The sequence below is a fragment of the Phyllobates terribilis genome, unplaced genomic scaffold, assembly GCF_046119375.1.
Source record: "Phyllobates terribilis strain yellow unplaced genomic scaffold, ASM4611937v1 Scaffold_11__3_contigs__length_659146591, whole genome shotgun sequence".
Lineage (NCBI taxonomy): Eukaryota > Metazoa > Chordata > Amphibia > Anura > Dendrobatidae > Phyllobates > Phyllobates terribilis.
The window spans coordinates 543,627,396-543,648,153 of record NW_027362771.1 but is presented as its reverse complement, the minus strand read 5'-3'; the positions used below and the strand labels follow the sequence as shown (position 1 = coordinate 543,648,153).

At 45.7% G+C, this 20,758-nt stretch overlaps 1 protein-coding gene across 1 annotated transcript; it reads left to right on the top strand.

Annotated features, from left to right (window-relative positions):
• Nucleotides 1–3,612: 3,612 nt before the first annotated feature.
• Nucleotides 3,613–20,529, top strand: LOC141166833 (uncharacterized). Its single transcript, XM_073653923.1, has 6 exons — nt 3,613–3,818; nt 4,751–5,077; nt 11,735–11,971; nt 12,079–12,228; nt 17,021–17,124; nt 17,761–20,529. The coding sequence occupies exons 1-5, from the start codon at nt 3,794–3,796 to the stop codon at nt 17,122–17,124; spliced, it is 843 nt and encodes a 280-aa protein (XP_073510024.1). The 5' UTR covers nt 3,613–3,793; the 3' UTR covers nt 17,761–20,529.
• Nucleotides 20,530–20,758: the final 229 nt, after the last annotated feature.

Below are 20,758 nucleotides of genomic sequence, written 5' to 3'. Positions count from 1 at the left end.
ATAATGGGTCCCCCATAGTCCTCCATACAGTATAATGGGCCCCACATAGTCCTCCATACAGTATAATGGCCTCACATAGTCCTCCATACAGTATAATGGGTCCCACATAGTCCTCCATACAGTATAATGGGTCCCACATAGTCCTCCATACAGTATAATGGGTCCCACATAGTCCTCCATACAGTATAATCGGTCCAACATAGTCCTTCATACAGTATAATGGGTCCCACATAGTCCTTCATACAGTATAATGGGCCCCACATAGTCCTCCATACAGTATAATGGGCCCCACATAGTCCTCCATACAGTATAATGGCCCCACATAGTCCTCCAGCTTGTGCTGTAACCAGGGCCGCCATCAGGGCATGACTGCCCTTACTACTGTATGGCGCCCGGTGAGCAGAAGGAAAAAGGGGAGGCCAGCCTCTCTTTGCCTCTACTCACTGGGCGTCAGGGGAAACAGTTCAGAGCATGAAGCACCCGGAAATGAGCGCTATACCTTTAAACTGCCGCCGGGTGCATCATGGTCCTGACGCCGATCATGCTGCGCGCTCACTTTCATTTCGGAGCAGAGCAGCAGAGTGCAACACGTGAATTGGGACCGCATGGGCATGCAGACTTCAGCGGCAGCTAGGCAGGGTGTGAATATTGAGGAGGCCGCGGCGGAGCAGACTGTGTGTATGGAGGAGGCAGTGTATGAGGACTGGGGGAGGCTGCTGACGGGTTTCTAGCCAGGGAAGGGGAGGCCACTGGGGGGGGTGTTTGCTGGCCCTGTGATGGAGGGGGGGTGTTTGCTGGCCCTGTGATGGAGGGGGGGGGTTGCTGGCCCTGTGATGGAGGGGGGGGGGGTTTGCTGGCCCTGTGATGGAGGGGGGGTGTTTGCTGGCCCTGTGATGGAGGGGGGGGTGTTTGCTGGCCCTGTGATGGAGGGGGGGGGGTGATTGCTGGCCCTGTGATGGAGGGGGGGTGATTGCTGGCCCTGTGATGGAGGGGGGGTGTTTTGCTGGCCCTGTGATGGAGGGGGGGGTGATTGCTGGCCCTGTGATGGAGGGGGGGGGGGTTGCTCGCCCTGCGATGGAGGGGGGGGGGTGATTGCTGGCCCTGTGATGGAGGGGGGGTGATAGCTGGGCCCTGTGATGGAGGGGGGGGTGATTGCTGGCCCTGTGATGGAGGGGGGGGGGGTGTTTGCTGGCCCTGTGATGGAGGGGGGGGGGGGAGTGTTTGCTGGCCCTGTGATGGAGGGGGGAGGTGTTTGCTGGCCCTGTGATGGAGGGGAGGGGGGGTGTTTGCTGGCCCTGTGATGGAGGGGAGGGGGGGTGTTTGCTGGCCCTGTGATGGAGGGGAGGAGGGGGGGTGTTTGCTGGCCCTGTGATGGAGGGGAGGAGGGGGGGTGTTTGCTGGCCCTGTGATGGAGGGGAGGAGGGGGGGTGTTTGCTGGCCCTGTGATGGAGGGGGGGAGGGGGGGTGTTTGCTGGCCCTGTGATGGAGGGGGGGAGGGGGGGTGTTTGCTGGCCCTGTGATGGAGGGGGGGGGTGTTTGCTGGCCCTGTGATGGAGGGGAGGAGGGGGGGTGTTTGCTGGCCCTGTGATGGAGGGGGGGAGGGGGAGTGTTTGCTGGCCCTGTGATGGAGGGGGGGGGGGTTGTGTTTGCTGGCCCTGTGATGGAGGGGAGGAGGGGGGGTGTTTGCTGGCCCTGTGATGGAGGGGAGGAGGGGGGGTGTTTGCTGGCCCTGTGATGGAGGGGAGGAGGGGGGGTGTTTGCTGGCCCTGTGATGGAGGGGGGGGAGGGGGGGTGTTTGCTGGCCCTGTGATGGAGGGGGGGGAGGGGGGGTGTTTGCTGGCCCTGTGATGGAGGGGGGGTGTTTGCTGGCCCTGTAATGGAGGGGGGGAGGGGGGGGGGGTGTTTGCTGGCCCTGTGATGGAGGGGAGGAGGGGGGTGTTTGCTGGCCCTGTGATGGAGGGGAGGAGGGGGGGTGTTTGCTGGCCCTGTGATGGAGGGGGGGGGGGTTGTGTTTGCTGGCCCTGTGATGGAGGGGAGGAGGGGGGGTGTTTGCTGGCCCTGTGATGGAGGGGGGGAGAGGGGGTGTTTGCTGGCCCTGTGATGGAGGGGAGGAGGGGGGGTGTTTGCTGGCCCTGTGATGGAGGGGAGGAGGGGGGGTGTTTGCTGGCCCTGTGATGGAGGGGGGGGGTTGTGTTTGCTGGCCCTGTGATGGAGGGGAGGAGGGGGGGTGTTTGCTGGCCCTGTGATGGAGGGGAGGAGGGGGGGTGTTTGCTGGCCCTGTGATGGAGGGGAGGAGGGGGGGTGTTTGCTGGCCCTGTGATGGAGGGGAGGAGGGGGGGTGTTTGCTGGCCCTGTGATGGAGGGGAGGAGGGGGGGTGTTTGCTGGCCCTGTGATGGAGGGGGGGGTTGTGTTTGCTGGCCCTGTGATGGAGGGGAGGAGGGGGGGTGTTTGCTGGCCCTGTGATGGAGGGGAGGAGGGGGGGTGTTTGCTGGCCCTGTGATGGAGGGGAGGAGGGGGGGTGTTTGCTGGCCCTGTGATGGAGGGGAGGAGGGGGGGTGTTTGCTGGCCCTGTGATGGAGGGGGGGAGGGGGGGTGTTTGCTGGCCCTGTGATGGAGGGGAGGAGGGGGGGTGTTTGCTGGCCCTGTGATGGAGGGGAGGAGGGGGGGTGTTTGCTGGCCCTGTGATGGAGGGGAGGAGGGGGGGTGTTTTCTGGCCCTGTGATGGAGGGGGGGAGGGGGGGTGTTTGCTGGCCCTGTGATGGAGGGGAGGAGGGGGGGTGTTTTCTGGCCCTGTGATGGAGGGGGGGAGGGGGGGTGTTTGCTGGCCCTGTGATGGAGGGGGGGGGGGGTGTTTGCTGGCCCTGTGATGGAGGGGGGGGGGGGTTGTGTTTGCTGGCCCTGTGATGGAGGGGGGGAGGGGGGGTGTTTGCTGGCCCTGTGATGGAGGGGGTGAGGGGGGGTGTTTGCTGGCCCTGTGATGGAGGGGGGGGGGGGTTGTGTTTGCTGGCCCTGTGATGGAGGGGAGGAGGGGGGAGTGTTTGCTGGCCCTGTGATGGAGGGGAGGAGGGGGGGGGTGTTTGCTGGCCCTGTGATGGAGGGGGGGTGTTTGCTGGCCCTGTGATGAAGGGGAGGAGGGGGGGTGTTTTCTGGCCCTGTGATGGAGGGGGGGTGTTTTCTGGCCCTGTGATGGAGGGGGGGGGTGTTAGCTGGCTGCGGAGCACGGCTGGAGCCTGGGGCCCCGAAATTCCTAGTGGCAGCCCTGGCTGTAACCCACACATTCTTTAGACCCTTTGTCACCAATAACACCCAGGTCATAACATTACACCGCACAAAATCATTGTGTAGAGTCTACAGGATGTACCGAGATGGAGGACACGGTGAGGAGTAACTTGCCACGGAGAGGGAAGTTGAAGTGAGAGTCCCTTCCCTCCAACCCGGCCACAGTGGCTACTGACAGCCCTCTTGTCATTAGCCGGTCACTGATTTAAAAAAAAAAAAAAAAAAAAAAAAAGACCTTGCAGTGCGCAAGCGTAAAACTAGAAAAAAACTACAGCTCCCGGCATGCTCGCCACCTTCTCTACGCATGCGCATTTCGCAGGGCACTGTGATAAGCGAAATCACCGAATCTTCGGGGTACATCATCACGTCTATCTCGTTCCGGTGCTCCGTTTATACACCGTACAGTCATCACGGTATCTTTCTTCTGTCTACATCGAAGTCTCTTAGTAGAGGGGCGGAGCGCGGAATACATCACGTGACCGCTGTATACAGGAACTTCAGCAGAGGAGCGGCATGCCGAATACTGGAGCTGCTGTCGGTAAGAGAACAGCTGATCCCCACCTCTCCGGTCACCGTGCATTTATGGAGGGTGGGTCTTGGAAATTGGCGCACGTCAGCATTAGGTGTAAGTCGCATATTAGGCCATGTGCACACTATGCTTCTGGCCCGGCTTCCAGAGCAAGAACTCAGCGGTCTGAGATCTGGAATGGGATTTGGAGAATTTCTGCAGGAAAAATGTGTAAAATCTGCTCTTTTTTTATTATTTTTTTTACTTGCTCCTCATTCATTAGGCTGTGTTCACATGTTGCTTTTTTTGCTGTTTGTTTTCCTGCAGCCTGAACCTGCTCTCATGGCATTAAAAAGCTGCTTACAGAAAACAGATCTGTTTCTTATTGCTGCAGATTTTGTGCTTTATTTATGCAGGAAAAAAACAGGGTTGCATTTTTTTTTTTTTGCTCTTTCTCATTTGTTTTCGATGGTGAAAGAATCGACCCGACGCAGATTTGAAAATCAGCAGTAAAAAAAAGCGCCTGCAGAGACTTCTGAATCATCGTTTTAGCTGGTACTGTAAAAAGCAGATTTTAATTTGCATAAAAAAAAAATAAAACCACTGCAAAAAAACGCAACGTGTGAACGTGGACTTAGACTGGATGAAAACTGCTGTAAGATTGGACGTGCTGCAGATATGAAACTGCTGGTAATTTGCAGTGAAACAGATGAGCAGCGTGTGCAGGAGACTCCAGGAAGCTCATTCACTTTGCTGTAAAACGCTGCAGCGTGTGAACAAGTACTTACCCATCTATAACGCTTCATACCTGATTTAACCTTCTTCACGCAGCCCCCATATTACGGGATCGCCTGGCGTTTCGTTATTTCTTGCACTGTTTTTATGGCCTAGTATGCACCTGTATATATTCTGTGTTCTGATTATTCTGCAGTTTGATGATTTATCTCTCTTCTATTTTGCAGTGCTTCTCCTATGCATCTGCCCCAGACTGAGTCAGAGCCAAGAAGTCAAGTACATAGCGCTGTTCTCAGATGTGACATTTAATTTCGGCCCGTGTGAACGCAACAAAGTACATAAGATCCACATAGATGATGTTACAATCCTCAGCCCCTGTAATTCTAGCCCCCAGATACCAGACAGGTGTGAGGGCAGGATAATCACCGATAAAACCACCGGAACCATCACCCTGTGCAATGTGATCAGGAGCGATGCCGGATATTATAGACTGGAACGTACTAACGGAAATGGGATAAAGGAGAAATTGCCAGGGGTGGAAATTCAGGTTTTGGGTAAGTGACAAGTCTCATCTCTTCTCTCTGTTGCAAAATGATAAATGTGTTATTGGAGGGGGTCCACCTGCTGGGACACCCAACGATTATGAAAACAGAGGTCCTAATATCTCCTGTGTTGAATGAAACCTTAGTGAGCATGTGCGAACCCTATCTATAGGGGTGAGAGAGAACTGTGCAATGCAACCACTGTGCCGAATTATAGGCTCTCATTGGGGTGGGAGAGAACTGCGTATGTGCAGCCACTGCGCCCAGTTACAGGGGTTGTCAGCTATATTCAGGGGGGGTGGAGTGGAAGAGAGCCGCGCATGTTCAGTCATTTTGCCGAGTTATAGGCAGTAATAGGGGTTGTCAGTTATAGCTTTTGAAGGGAGAGAACAGCGCATCCACATCCATACCCAAAGCCTTTCTCAAATCTACAGTCAACATTAAAGGGAACCTGTCATCCAGTTTTTCTACCCCAAGCTAATGCCATCTATGTAAAGGCGCTATAATGCTGACTACATCCATAACACCAAGGACAACATCTGCAAGGAGTCTGTATGTTCTCCCCGTGTTTGTGTGGGTTTTCTCCGGTTTCCTCCCACACTCCAAAGACAAACTGATAGGGAATCTAGATTGTGAGCTCCAATGGGTGTAGTGCCCATAATGTCTGTAAAGCTCTGTGTAATTAATGGCGCTATGTAAGTGAGTAAAATAAATAAATAACATTATTTAAAAAATAATAATTTTATTATTAAATTATTTAAAATATTTATGATCAATAATATTTTTATAAAAATAGTATATTTTAATAACATTATTAAATATTATTTTAAGATTATTATTAACATACTATTTCAATAATTTTATTGAACTAGTAATAATTTAATTGTATTATGTTATAATACTTTAATATAATTAAAATGTTAAAATAATATTCTTATATAAAAATATTATTTTTTTTAGTATAATTTAATAACGAATATTAATATTTTATTAAAATATTGTTTGTTAAAATAAATTATATAATTAACAATATAAATTTAAATATTATAATTATGAAGTTAATATTAATAATAATATTATTAAAATAATACATTATTAAATGAGCCGGCCAGGATGGAGGAATCTAGGAGGAATCTAATTTTACTGCTATGTGAAGCTACCGTGAAAGAAGACCGATGGCCGAGGAAGCATAGTAAGCTTGTCACAATAGCTACATACAGCAGGAAACTTTCTCGCATTCAAGTTTATAGCCCTCTTGTACATAGAGGATACAGCTTTTTTTTTTTTTTTTTTTTTATTATTATTATTATTATCTCCAAAATGTTCAAAAACAGAGAGTGCCCACCGAGGTTTTCTAAGATTTGGTGTGCCTCTTCCCTGACTTCTTGGCCTCCTGGCTTCCTTAGGTCTTGGATGGCCTCGAGACATGGTGAAAGGACATGAGGGTTGATGCGCCGCAGCCGAGTGCCTCGCTAATGACCGCTATGGTTCCGATTTGGGGTGGTGCAATGATTTCTATTACTATTTCTCCATATTTCTGCATATGATTGAAGAATTATTAAATGTTATACAATAATGTACAAAACTGTTAAGGCTGGTGTAGAGAAATTGTTACAAAGTGAGAATGCTTTCAGATATAAAAGTATTAATAGTTTATTTTTATCAAAAATGTAAAGTGAACAAAAGAGAAATCTAAATTTCATCAATATGACCGTCCCTTGCCTTCATCAGTTTTTCTAGGTACACTTGCGCAAATTCAGGGATTTTGTAGGATTATAGTCAGGTTCATGAGTAACCAATTATACCAACAAGTGTCATATGTAGGTTGAAATAGCCATTAACTGAAACAGAAACTGCTGTGCAGGAGGCTTCAAACAGGGTGTGGAACAGCCGAACTTTACTACAAAGGCAAGGTTGTGGAAGCTATATTCATGTCACAGGTCATACACCATGACAAGACAGACCACAGCAATAAGAAACAGGATAATTATGCTGCATCAGCAAAGCAAAATGGGGTTTCATGTGCTGTCCAAGCTCTTTTGAAGAAAAACCAAGAAATGGGCAACCTTGAGAACCGTAAAAGCCTTGGTCAGGTAGGGAAGTTTAGTGCAGGAGATGAAAGGCACATGGTTCTTACCTTCGAAATTGGAAGATGTCCAGCAGTGCCATCAGCTCAAAACTGGCAGCAACCAGGGGGACCCAGATACACCCATCTACTGTTCATATAAGTCTGTCCAGATGTGCTGACCAAAGCCATTTCCATCATAAAATAGCATCAGGGAGGCATCTGATTTGCTCCAAATCTAATTTGCAGCAGGACAACAACCCCAAACTTGCAGCCATTGTCAATAAACCCTTCACGACCCTAGACGTATCCATACATAAGGCTATGTGCCCACAATGCCGAAATGATGCAGACATTTTCCTGAGCATTTATGCATCTCCTTGGCAGAAAAGACGCATGCGGATTTTTTTCTGCCAGGGAGAAGTGTGTTTTTTAAGCGTTTTTGCATGCATTTCCGCATGCGCTTTTCCAAGCGATTTTGATCATCACTTGGAAAGTGCTTGACAAGTTGGTCACACAATATAAATCCATGCAACCGGCATGGATTTATATTGTGTGACCAACTTATGCTGCTTTAAATGCGGCATCAATAGTAAAAAGAATTAAAACATAAAAATAAAGACATTATACTTACCTCTCCGGCGGCGTCCTCGGTGTTCTGAAAGGACCTGCGCTGACGTCATTTAGTGAGCTGACAGGTCACATGACCGCTGACGTCAGCGGTCGCGTGACCATCACATGACTAAATGACATCAACGCAGGCCTTTTCAGAACATCGAGGACGCCGCCGGAGAGGATTACGCGATTGTCATCGGGTGTTTAGCTGACACACGGCACTCACTGCCAGGAGCGATGCCGGCTCCGCTCCCGGCAACTTAACCCCCTAAATGCTGCTATCGATAGCTCATGCTCTAGCAAGCTAGTTCGATCATTCGCAGTGCATGATCTAATTAACTTGTCAGTGCAGCACTGACAGCTATAGAGAGCAATGCTCGGCATGCTTTATAACTGCCACCAGAGTGCTGAGAGTAAAAGTCCCATAGAGGGACTAAGTGAAAACAATTGTACAAAATAACAAAAAAATAAAAATATATTGTACCCATAAATAAGTATTTGTGCTTTAATAAACCAGGGACCCAAGTAAAGTTCAAATTAAACGTCTTTATTTTTCCAAAACTCGCAAATTAAAGGCAAGCTGTATCGTCCAGTTTGCAGCTGGGTCGTCAAAGAACAGTCCGATTTAAAACCTGTGTCACTCTCAGAAGTTTTGCCTTCTTGGGCACCGAGTTCAGGTCACACAGGTCAGTATTGCAGAGCCTACTCTGCAGCTTTCTGACACACCAAAGCCTTTGCTGCAGGTTTTTAAATGAAAACTGTGGACATGAGCCACATGCAAGACCCGGGCTGGAGGGAGTGAACTGCCCCACTGCCATCCTGTAGTTCACTCCAAAAATATAAGCCCATGCCTGTTTTTCTTAAATCCGACTTGGTGAAATAGCTTGACCTAGTTCAAACTTACTTCTATTGTGCACTGCAACCACAGCTGTGTCTGTGACTTTAATGCACTCCAGCGGGTTCAATATGCCTCTATGGACATCCTCGGGGATACATACCGTCCCTCACATATAATTCGCCTCACTATGTATGTATTATCGCTGTATCCGGTACGACCTGACCTATAAAACTGTCAGACTGGTTCACCCCTTCAGTGAACACAGTAAAAAAAAAAAAAAGACGCAAGAATCTATGCTTTTTCATCATACCGCTGAACAAAAAGTAGAATAAAATGGAATCAAAAAGACGAAAGTAAAAAAAAAAAAAGTTGCATCACTGAAAACCTCATCATCTTGTCCTGCAAAAAACAAGCCATACAGCTCCATCAGTGGAAAAATAAAAAAATGATAGCTCTCAGAATAAAGCGATGTAAAAATAATTATTTTTTTTCTAGAAGTGTTTTTATTGTGTAAAAGTGCCAAAAGATCAAGAAAACAATATAAATATAGTATCGCTGTAATCGTACTGACCCAAAGAATAAAGCTGCCTTATCAATTTTACCACACGCGGAACAGCATAAAATAAAAAATTCCAGAATTGCTGGACTTTCTTCATTTTACCTCCCAAAAATGGAAATAGAAAGTGATCAAAAAATGTCATGTGCCCGAAAATGGTACCAATAAAAATGTCAACTCGGGCAGAAAACAAGCTGTCACATGAGTCTGTCAGCCGAAATATAGAAAAATTATAGCTCTCAACATATGGTGATGCCAAAAAAAAAAAAAAAAAAAAAGCGTCTTAGTGTGTGACAGCAGCCAAACATAAAAACCCGATCTAAATCTTGTATCACTGTAATTGCACCGACCTGAAGAATAGTCGCCTAATCACTTATACCGCACGAGGAACGACGTAAAAAATAAATAAAACCAATTCTTCACCTGCTGTGTTTTTGTTTTTTTTGTTTGTTTTTTTTTCATTATGCCTCCCAAAAATCGCAGTTTGGCTCGGCTCACATCTATTCTGCGCAGAGCGCTTACATCGGAGTTTCCGTGTAAATCTCTGAATTATGTGATTGAGATGGGATCCCCGGCGAAAGATTCCCTGTAATGAGGCTGATGGAGGCACCGTGGACGCCGTCTGGCCTATGATCCAGCAGTGTCCGTCTTTTTAGGCGTGCATAAAAGTGCCATTGGATAGTTTTCTGCACCTCTGAAAAGGACAACTCTGAGCAAAGGCCAGACGGAGTCCACAGTAACTCTGCTGCCTCATTATAGTGAATGAATCCTTTGGGGGTTTCATCTGATTCACGTAACTCAGAGATTTAGATAGAAACCCGATATAAGTGCTCAGCGTAGAGCGCAGGATAAATGTGATCCAAAATGTTCCCAACAAAAGCTTCAACTCAATCCACAAAAAATGCCCCCACTCAGGTCCATCATCTGTCAGTGGAAATATAGGGGGGCTTCCACGTTACTGATAGCACAAAGGCTCTGGAAAAGCGAAATGGCTCCTCACCCCCCCCCCCCAAAAGAATTCCAGTAAATTCTGCGCTCCCAAATCCAAATGCCCCCCTCCCTTCTGAGCCCCAGTGTGCCTAAACGACATTTAGCGTCAACATGTTTGGCATTTCTGTAGCGATGAGAGTCCGCCTAATTTTCGGGTGCGTGTCTCCAGAAGCACGTACTGGGCACTACAACGTACTGGTCACTACACTGGCAGATTTCTGCTTTCACTCAGCAACATCCACTGCTGCTTGTTTCTGGAAAACACCCATGTAGATAAAATAATCACTACACCTGTGAATAAATTCCCAAAGGGGTATAATTTCAAAATGGGGTCACTTGAGGGGAGATTCTGCTCTTCTAGCACTTAGGGCCTCTGTATGTGGAGTCTGCAAATTATTCTAGGAAAATCTGCGCTCCAGGAGGCAAATAGGGCTGCTATACTGTACTGTACAGCCACATATAAGGTATTTCCACCTTCAGTAGAAATTGTGACAAATTTTGGTGCCATTTTTACCCATTTCCCAGTGTGAAAATTTCAAATTTAGGACTAAAACAAACTTTTTGTGGTAAAAATGTAATTTATTTTTTCTTCACTGCCCAATGGTATAAAAGTCTGACCCATCTGTGATGTCAATACAATCACTGCACCCCTAGATGAATTTGGGTCTAAAGTAAAATTTTTGTGAACAAAAGGTTAAATGTTAATTTTTTTTTTTTTTTTTTTTTTCTTCCTACTACATTGCTTCAGTTTCTGTGAAGCACCTGAAGGGTTAATAAACTCCTTGAATGTGGTTTTGAGCACCTTGAGGGGTGCAGTTTTTAGAATGGTGTCACTTTTGGGTATTTTCTGTCGTATACACCACTTCAAATAAAAAATGGTTTCGTCAATTCTGGTGGAAAAATGATAAATCGCTGACCAACTCTCTGATTTAAGGGCAAAAAAAATTGAAAGTTTGAAAATTGCTAAATTTTCTCCAAACTTCCATTTCTTTTCACAAATAAACACAAGACATATCGAAGAAATTGTCACAGAAAAACAGTCTCAGGATCCATTGAAGCGTTCCAGAGTTATTACCTCATAAAGTGAGGTAAAATTGTAATATTTGGCCCAGTCATGAATGTGAAAACAGGCTTGGGGGGGGTGAAGGGGTTAACCCAAGGAGTTCTGGAAGTGAGGAACAATGTCATCAAGTCTGTCTACGATTACATGAAGAAGAGCCAAAAGGATTTGTGTGAGCCTAAATCCAGATAGTTCTCCAACATGACCCTCCCTGCCGAGTTCCTTCACAAACTGTACAAGTGTAACTAGGAGAAGTGATGAGGGAAAAGTGTGGTGGTCACACCAAATATTGATGGGACTAGGATTTTTCTTTTTGTTCTCTTTTGTGTTTTTAAATCGACCATAATAGACTCTCTCTTCTATTTTGGAAATCATTCTTACTCTGCAGCACTTTCCACACCAGCCTAAAACTTCTTTGCAGAGTACTGTACGGATATCACAAACCACATGGACACAGTATGTACGTTCTTGCATTGTTTTATTGTGTGACATCCTTCAATAAAAAAGTTGGTTGGGAACAAAAAATGAAAACCTTCTCCTTTTAGATCCCATCTGGATCCATGAACTATTCCATAATAACACTGATGGGACCATATCCCTCACTCTGTGCCATGCTGAAGACCCGGGGGAAATCATCTGGAAGATAGATGGAAGAGACCTGCTAGACCAACGCTGGCTGAGCTCTGATGACCGGACACTGACTATTCCATACAATTATACTGGCGCCATAACTGTCTCTAATCAAGTCAGTGCGGATAATAAATCTATTACTCTAATAAGAGGTAAGGCCTAAGAATAAACTCCACACAATCTAAATGGTCCAAAAAGCAAGTATATCTTGTGTGGTATAGGAAATAGAGGATCTTTCTAAAATATGTTTCCTCCCTAGACCGTAATGGAGAATCTGGTCATTTGGATCACATCATGGATTTGAATATAGCCAGAGAGATATGGGGTGATGGCGAAGGCGAGCCCAGCGTGGGGACACTCATACTTCCTAGAAACATCAGTACCATTTATGTCCTCCTGACTACATCAGGTAAGGGTATGATGTGTGTGATACTCCTGAAGTAGAATATTTTGTGTACACAGATCCTAAAGAGAATTCAAATTCTTGGCTGTAAAAGGGTCAAGAACCAACTTTGTCCATTCATGTTACAAAAGTGGAATGTGTAATATCATGTGCTCAATACGTATAACTCTGCTCTTAATCTTGCTAAACAAACAACTTCAACACCCTCATGACATCACTATCCGACAATCCAAAATGACTGTTCGAAATTTTACACTTCCTCCCTGAACCTTAAAGTACAGGCCCCCGTCGTCATGCTCCGCGCTGAAATTCTGGCCACTTATTTGTAAGAAAAAATCAACCGTATGTCAGACCTTTTACCCCAGTTCCCTCAGAGCCTGGATCTCCTTCCCTCCTGAATCTCAAGTTCACTTTGAACCTGTCACAGAAGTTACCAGCTTCCTTGATTCTTCTTGCCCTACGACCTGCACCAGTGACCCTATTTCCTCACATCTCCTTCAGTCCCTCTCATCAGCTGTCACTGACCAACTAACTAAAATATTTAACCTCTCTTCCGGGATCTTTCACTCCTCATTCAAACACCCCGTCATAATCCTTCTCCTATAAAAAATAAACACCCCTTGCCCAGAACTGTTCTGTTAACTACAGCTCAGTCTCTAATCTTCCCTTCATCTCTTAAACTCCTGGAACGCTTGGTCAACTCTCAGCAGATCCACTGTCTCTCAGATAATTCTCTTCCCTTACACTGTAATGAAACTGCCCTTACTAAAGTCTCTAATGATCTAGTAGCAGCAAAATCCAATGACCACTACTCTCCAATGACCACCATTTGACACTGTGGATCACCAGCTCCTCCTCACTATGCTCCGCTCTATCGGCATCAAGGATACTGATTTCTCCTGGTTCTCCTCCTACCTCTCTGACTGCTCTTTATCATGTATCATCTTCCTCTCCTCTTCCCACTTACTGTCAGGGTTACTTAAGGTTTAGTCCTAGGCCCCCTCCTCTTCTCTATATACCACCTATTGGACAAACCATCAGCAGATTTGGTTTCCAGTACCATCTCTTTTCTGATGACACCCAATTATAAATTTCTCCAGACATCACCTCCAGATTACTACACAATACCAGTGATTGTCTGTCTGCTGTTTCTAACATGTCTTCCATCTATCTGAAACGGATTCTCTCCAAATACAGAGCTCTTCTTGTTTCCTCCTTCTTCTAACTTTCCTATATCCAATATTTAAATTACCTTGTGTAGTTCATTATAACTCAAGTGTGTCACCCAGGGGGAATATAGGGGACTCGGTACCAGGCCTTTTACCTTGTTTAGGAGGTCACGGCAGTCGGCTCCCGGGCCCGTACTCTGGGTCTCTCTTTAAAAAGGGGTTTTAGTGTACAGTTTGTCTCGTGATGCCACCTATGGATACCGGCATTGCTGCAGACCTCCGGGGGTGATGGGATGACAGCTGGGATGTTTCTGCTCCCCACAGGTGGAGCGGGCCCCCGGGGCAGTGTAGGTGCAAATGGTGGTGATGCTGGGGCTTGCAGTGCAGGAGAGATGGCGCAACGGAAATAACTGACAGAAGCAGTGCAGTGCAGTCATCCGAGTTTTACTCACAGTTCTTGTTCAAGGTTCTCAGGTACACTATATGGGTGTCAGCCTCCGCGTCGCACTGCGTCTACCAGATAAGGGGTTCAGCACTTTCTAAAATTGTTCAGGAGCGCTTGACGGGACCCCACTTTCTTTATGTTCCTTACTAGACCGACTTCTCGCGCTCGGTCTTCTCCCTCCTGCCCTGCTATTCCCACACACAGTCCCGATCGGGTGCTCTGAAGTCCCTCTGGGCTACCTGGAGTTCCCAGACCTACTTGACCCTCACGGTGACTAGAGTGAGACTGTGGCGACTGCACCATGGAAGTGCAGAAGCCTCCGGTTTTTCCAGCCGAGACCTGGAGTAACACGGCTGGGCCAGGGACCAGTCCCTTCTTGCGGCCTTATCCCTCTGACACCTGGCAGATTCTGGGCGTACGGGTGCCGTCCTGCACTCACCGCACCCCCTGGGATCCCTTCTGTAGAATGGAGCCTTTCTCCTCTGCTCCCCTCCTGGGCCTCTGTTACTAGGCCCCACTTGTGGAGCAGAGCTCCTGAAGAGACTCTGCTCCCCTCCTACTCACTGACTAACTGTCCTCACTGACTGTCCTGCCACCCTAAGATGCCTTCCCTTTAAATACCTCCCACAATGGTGCTCCCCTACTCTACATCCTCCACCCACACCCACTACTGGTTCCCCCTCACTTTGGTTCCCCCCACTCCATCCAGGGACAGGGCTCAGCAGGAGACACTGTGCATCTTGCCCTTCCAGCCGGCCTGGAGCAGTGTAGTGTTGAATGTGGGTGTTGGGGTTCCAGGCAGCACTCCCTCCTTACCTGAGAGAAGGAGGCACCACACCTCTGGGTGAGGCGCAGTACCTCTGTGGCGACTGAACCCTCAGGGGCGCTACACAAGCATCTAGGGATCACATTTGACACAGTACTTTCCTTTATTCTCTTTATCCAATCACTTGGTCACTTATATCACCTGCATCTTGAAAACCTCTTCTGAATCTGAACCTTTTCTCACCTTTGAAATTGCAAAAACTCTTAATGTCACTCTGATTCATTCTTGTCTGCATTACTGCAACTCTTATCTCCCTTTTACCAAATTTTCTCCTCTCCAAACCATCCTGAATGCGGAAGCCAGGATTGTATTTCTGTCCAGCTGCTACACCGATACCTCCACCTTGTGCCAGCCATTGCACTGACTACCCATCCGCTACAAAGCAGGGCTGTGGAGTCGGTAAGCCAAACCTTCGACTCCTCAATTTCCATGACTCCGACTCCCTCATACATGGCTCATGTTCAAGTGATAAATCTCAGCTAAAAGTCCAGATCCTTAGATCAGGAATAGGACAGGCATTTATAGGACATTTCATAACTTTCCCAAATTTTTATGAAAAAATATTCCCCACAAACTGCATTGAACTACTGTACTCAATTTATTATATATCTTAGGAGTCGGAGTTGGTCCATTTTATACCGACTCCACCAAAATGGACTCCGACTCCACAGCCCTGCTACAAAGTATAATAGAAAGTTATCTCTCTTGCCCACAAACTTCTCTACAGTTCAGCACCACCGTACATCTCTGGCTAACACCAATACCTGTGCTCTCCGTTTTGCAATCTGAACCTCCCACTTCCATCTCCAAGACTTCTTCTCTCATGCTGTGCTAGTTTTATGGAATGCACTACCCCAAACGATCCGGTTTAATACCTAGCCCCCACATTTTTATGCATGCTCTAATAATATATCTTTATAGTCAGGCCTTTCACCTCACTAATCTAACTCTTCTTTGTTCCCCCTTCTTAAATTTCCCTCAGAATCTCACCCCTCATATTAATCTGTCTCCACGTCCTACATGCCCCCAATAGCACTTGGTAACTGTAACTGGACAGATCCTGGCTGATGACCGGATGATGCAGCTTTATTAATTATAATGATGACTGGACCATTTATATCAAGCATTTATTTTTACCGATTGTGGCCTCCCATTTCCTCATACATTGTAGCTTGTGATCAGGGCCCTCGCTCCTCCTGTATCTGGTGAACTATCTATTACTTTGTAATGTCTTTATTGTCTGTACATGTCCCCGCTTACTTATAAAGGGTGGTGGAATATATTAGTGCTATAGAAATAAAATGATTATGTGCGGTTGCTTTCTGTTGTCATCAGATTTGCTTGTCTTTTCTTTTCACTGTTTCCCCAGTCTGGATATAAGGTATTGTTATATGTTGTTATGCTTTATGTACTTTATTTTAGTTTGTGGCATGCTAGAAATTGAATCCGTCACTGCAACACACTGATGGTCGAGTAGACTTAAAGAGGGTCTGTTGGTAGGATCAACCCTCCTAAGCAGTCTATATGGGCATGGAGGCCATAGGAAGCTGAATGAAATGATACTTTGATATCTGCAATCCGATTACTTATTCCAGAAAAATCCACATTTTTTTCTTATTATGTAAATGAGCTGTTAATATCTATGGGCCGGACCTAAATCTCCCTGATAATCTGCCTCCAAGGCTTGTTTTAAATGAAAGAGGAGTTACCACTATAAGACTTGTACTGACAGACAGTCTGCTCTTACAATCACACACAGCTATGCAATGAGATCCGAATTAACACAGCACAGCAGAGATGAATGTTGTGTTATTGCAAAACTCATTTGCAGAACTCCTTTCACAGTGCTTCAGCTTCCGTCTCATAGACTGTCAGTGTGTGGGAGGGGGGGCGGGCAGGACGGCAGAGCGAGCAGGACGGCAGAGCGGGCAGCACTATGAGAGGATAAGTGTAACAAATGTTTGTAATGAGACAAACTTCAGATCTGCTGTACTGTTAGTTCTCATCTCACTGCAGAGCTATTTGTGATTATGGGAGCAGACTGTCAATCATTACATGTCTCACACTGGTAATTCCTCTTTCATTTATAATAATCTCTGAAGGCAGATTCTCAGGGAGATCTATGTCCGGCCCATAGATCTTTACAGCTCATTTACATATGAAGAAAAACATGGATTTCTCTGGAATAAGACATTGGATCTCAGATATCAAGGTCTCCTATTAGCCAGGACAGGACATGTATGGCCGGGTAGCTTGGTGGTCGATGTACTGTATGCAGTGGTTGCCCTGTGCTGTTCCTGTCCTGCTGCAGATTTCATCCATAAAATGAATAGTAATGAACTTCTCTTTATTTGACAGATGAGGCTTCTGAACACCAGTTTCACAGTAGGAAACACTTTGGCTTGTTTGGCATACTGTTGGTTTTCATCTTGGTGATTGTCTACATTTATCTGATTCAGTAGGTGAGTTATTCTTCAGCTGTCACTTTAGTTGGCTGATGCTTTCCGCTCATTTATCAAGTAAGGCCCCTGCAAATTCAATAAAGGGATGGACTCCCCATTTATGAGCCTGAGTGGTCACATGAGAGTGAGGGGAAAAGGAGACCGTCCATCTATTCCCGGTTATACCTGCACTATGTGATGTAGAGCAAAACATCCCGCGCCTGTTTAAGACGCGGAAAATCCTCTGCAGCACGGTGCGTCCAGTCTACAAGTGACTCCCCGCAGCTCGGCCTACAGTATGTCCTCTGGATAATAAAGAAGATCCAGGGAACATGGCACACCCTTGTGAAATATCGCTGGGTATCCATAAATAAGATATAGATACAGTCTGTATATTCCCCTTGTGAGCATGGCATAAATACCAGCTACAGTGGGGAAATAAGTATTTGATACACTGCTGATTTTCTAAGTTTTCCCACCTACAAAGAATGGAGAGGTCTGTAATATTTATCGTAGATACACTTCACCTGTGAGAGACAGAATCTAAAAAGAAAAACTACAAAATCACATTGTATGATTTATTTTTTTTAATTATTCTGATTGCATTAACTTTTTTCTGTTTGACATTCATTTGGCATTTTTGTTTTTTCTTTGCAGAGCAAGAAAGCAAATTGACAATTACAATCCTTGCCCTTGGTCTTGGTTATAATTTGCCATTTTCAGCAAATGGTTGAACTTAAGAGCGCAAGGATGGGATCTGCTACATCTAGAGATCTAGAGAAGAGCGCACATACGATCAGCGACATTGTGGCTCGTGGTGTGATCGCTGGTTATGAAGTCACATCGGAGGGAGATGTGAGGATCATAGGACAATCAAGCCTTATGATCAACGATTATCGCCTGCACAGTTACCACTTAGGATTAGAGTCTGGGGGCGATTTAGGCGACCGCTGACACCCGACATGCTTGCTCTATTATGCTCTTATAAATCTAGAATATGCCATATTTATGATATGCTGCTATGACAGAGCAATTTGCTATTTTAAGCACTTTCTTTTTTAACTCAGCAATGCCTTTAAGGTTTTTTTTGTCATTTTTCTTTAATATACACTCATTTCACCTGGGTGCCTTTTTAGCTAAGTTTCAAAAGTTAGAAGCCACATCTTTATGCTTTTAATTTTGGAAAAAAAAAATACTGATCAATTGAAAAATGGCGTCCAACACCCATTCATGTGAGCGCAAATGGTGATGCAGTGCTCCGATATCTTCAGGGCTTCCGACTTCATTTACTGACGTACTGGTTTTTTTATTAGCGCCCTTTTTCTAAAGCCAGGTTTACACGAGCGGAGAAAATCTTCAGAGTTTCATCCAGAAAACTCAACTATTTTTTTTTTTTTCTCGCTTGTCATCCATGTGCTGTTCATATAGCAGCAGTTATTAATCAGTTACAAGACCATTTACAGTCTCCCATGTTACAGAATGGCAATGTATATGTAAAAAAAACAGGTGCTAAGCTGTAGCTCCGTACAGCATCCAATCTTTTTTTTTTTTTTTTTTTTTTTTTATATATACACCCATAGACTTGAATGGGCGAGTCTCCTCCGATTTACAGAAAAAACTAGTGCAGCCTAGTGAAGTCAGTGAAAAAAATCGGTCATCTGCACTGCCCCCATTGAATAACATTAGTCCAAGTGCCGTCTGTTCTTTACACTCTTTTTGACCCTTTACAATCCAGGTTCCGCACTTTACAGTCTACAGAAACTGCCCTCACTAAAGTCTCTAACAATCTACTAACAGCTAAATCTAATGGTCACTACTCCCTGCTGGTTCTCCAGGATCTTTCTGTACTATTAGATGCTGTGGATCACCAGCTCCTCCTCACTATGCTCTGCTCTATCGGGCTGAAGGATTCCGTTCTCTTAATTCTTCTACTACCGCCATCTGCTCCTTCAGTTTGTATTTTGCTTTCTTTTCTTCCTCTGCTCTTCCCCTTGGGGTTGGGGTCCTGCAGACCTAGGTCCCCTCCTCTTCTCAACCCATCACATTACTACAAAATACCAGTGAATGGTCTGGACTACTGCTTCATCTATCCTGAGCAGTCGGGGTCCTTTTTCTGTACAGCTGCTACACACCCATGTCTCCACCCTGTGCCAGTCTTCCGCTATAGAATACAGCATTAGCTTATCACTCTCACCCACAAAATACCCATCCTTTCTACAGTGTTGCTCCTCCCTACATCTTTTCCCTCATCTGTCTACCACCATACTCATCCTCTGTGTTCTGCTAATGACCTAAGGCTAACATCCTCTGTAATCTGAACCTCACACCCCCATCTCCAAGACTTCTCTCGTGCTTCACCATTTCTCTGGAATGCACTACCCCAAAACAATCCAGTTAAAATACAGTTTTAAATGTATCCTAAAAACCTATTTCTTTAGACTATTCTGTCACTTCACCTCACTAATCTTAACAAACTATTCCCTGTTCTCCCTTCCTAACTATTCCTTAGAATCTGTTCCTTTCCATCATCTGTTTCCTTTGTCTCCATGCACTCAGTAGCACTTTCTATCTTGACGTTTAAAGATACTCCCTAACGACTGGTCCATACTCCATACATATTTATTTAAATACCTATTTATTTATTTATTTTACTCACTTATATAGCGCCATTAATTCCACAGCACTTTACAGACACTATCATTATCATCACTGTCCCCATTGGGGCTGACAATCTAGATTCCCTATGTGGGAGGAAACCGGAGAACATGGGGAGAACATACAAACTCCTTGCAGATGTTGTCCTTGATGGGATATAATACCTTATTTATTACATTTTTGGCTGAACCTTACACTACAACAGGGTCTGGAAACTGTTTTTTGGCATTGGGGCTATTTGGACTTAAAAACTTAAATTACCCTGCTATATTATGTCAAGCATTTCATTAATTCAACCCTCATGTGACGGCTGGAGCTGCTTCTCTTAGGTGTGGCTGTGATGTTAGGTGGGATAGATGGTGTTACTTCCACTCCCTCACCCTATTTTTTTTTTTTTTAAAGTATTAGAGTATTTACTTTTCCTAAAGTATTTTGGAAGGGTTTACGTACTGAAGTGTTTTTGCAGCCTTATAATAAGACAGACTTAGAGAAGATCAGAGGGCACCATCAATGGGTCTGTCCTTCCCTCCTTGGCCTGTCCTTCCCTCCTTGGCCTGTCCTTCCCTCCTTGGCCTGTCCTTCCCTCCTTGGCCTGTCCTTCCCTCCTTGGCCTGTCCTTCCCTCCTTGGCCTGTCCTTCCCTCCTTGGCCTGTCCTTCCCTCCTTGGCCTGTCCTTCCCTCCTTGGCCTGTCCTTCCCTCCTTGGCCTGTCCTTCCCTCCTTGGCCTGTCCTTCCCTCCTTGGCCTGTCCTTCCCTCCTTGGCCTGTCCTTTTTTATTTTGACAGGTTACTTTCTTAGCCTTGATATACTACCTTTTTGATACTATAGCAATGGCTGTATTACCATTGTGCTAGCAGTATAATATAATCATGTTTACTATGTGCCTTTCCATTTTGGATTTCCATATATCTTATATACTTGTTCTCACTTGAAGTTAGACTTATTTGAATGCACAATCACTTTGTCTTGCACTATAGCGCTTTTTTATTGTGATCTAAAT

Bases quoted from the DNA above. Each gene is read 5' to 3' on its own strand.
- LOC141166833 (XM_073653923.1), top strand. From the start codon at position 3,794: ATGCCGAATACTGGAGCTGCTGTCG. The intron at 5,078-11,734 runs GTAAGTGACAAG...TTCTCCTTTTAG, and splicing joins GGTGGAAATTCAGGTTTTGG to ATCCCATCTGGATCCATGAA. The intron at 11,972-12,078 runs GTAAGGCCTAAG...TTTCCTCCCTAG, and splicing joins ATCTATTACTCTAATAAGAG to ACCGTAATGGAGAATCTGGT.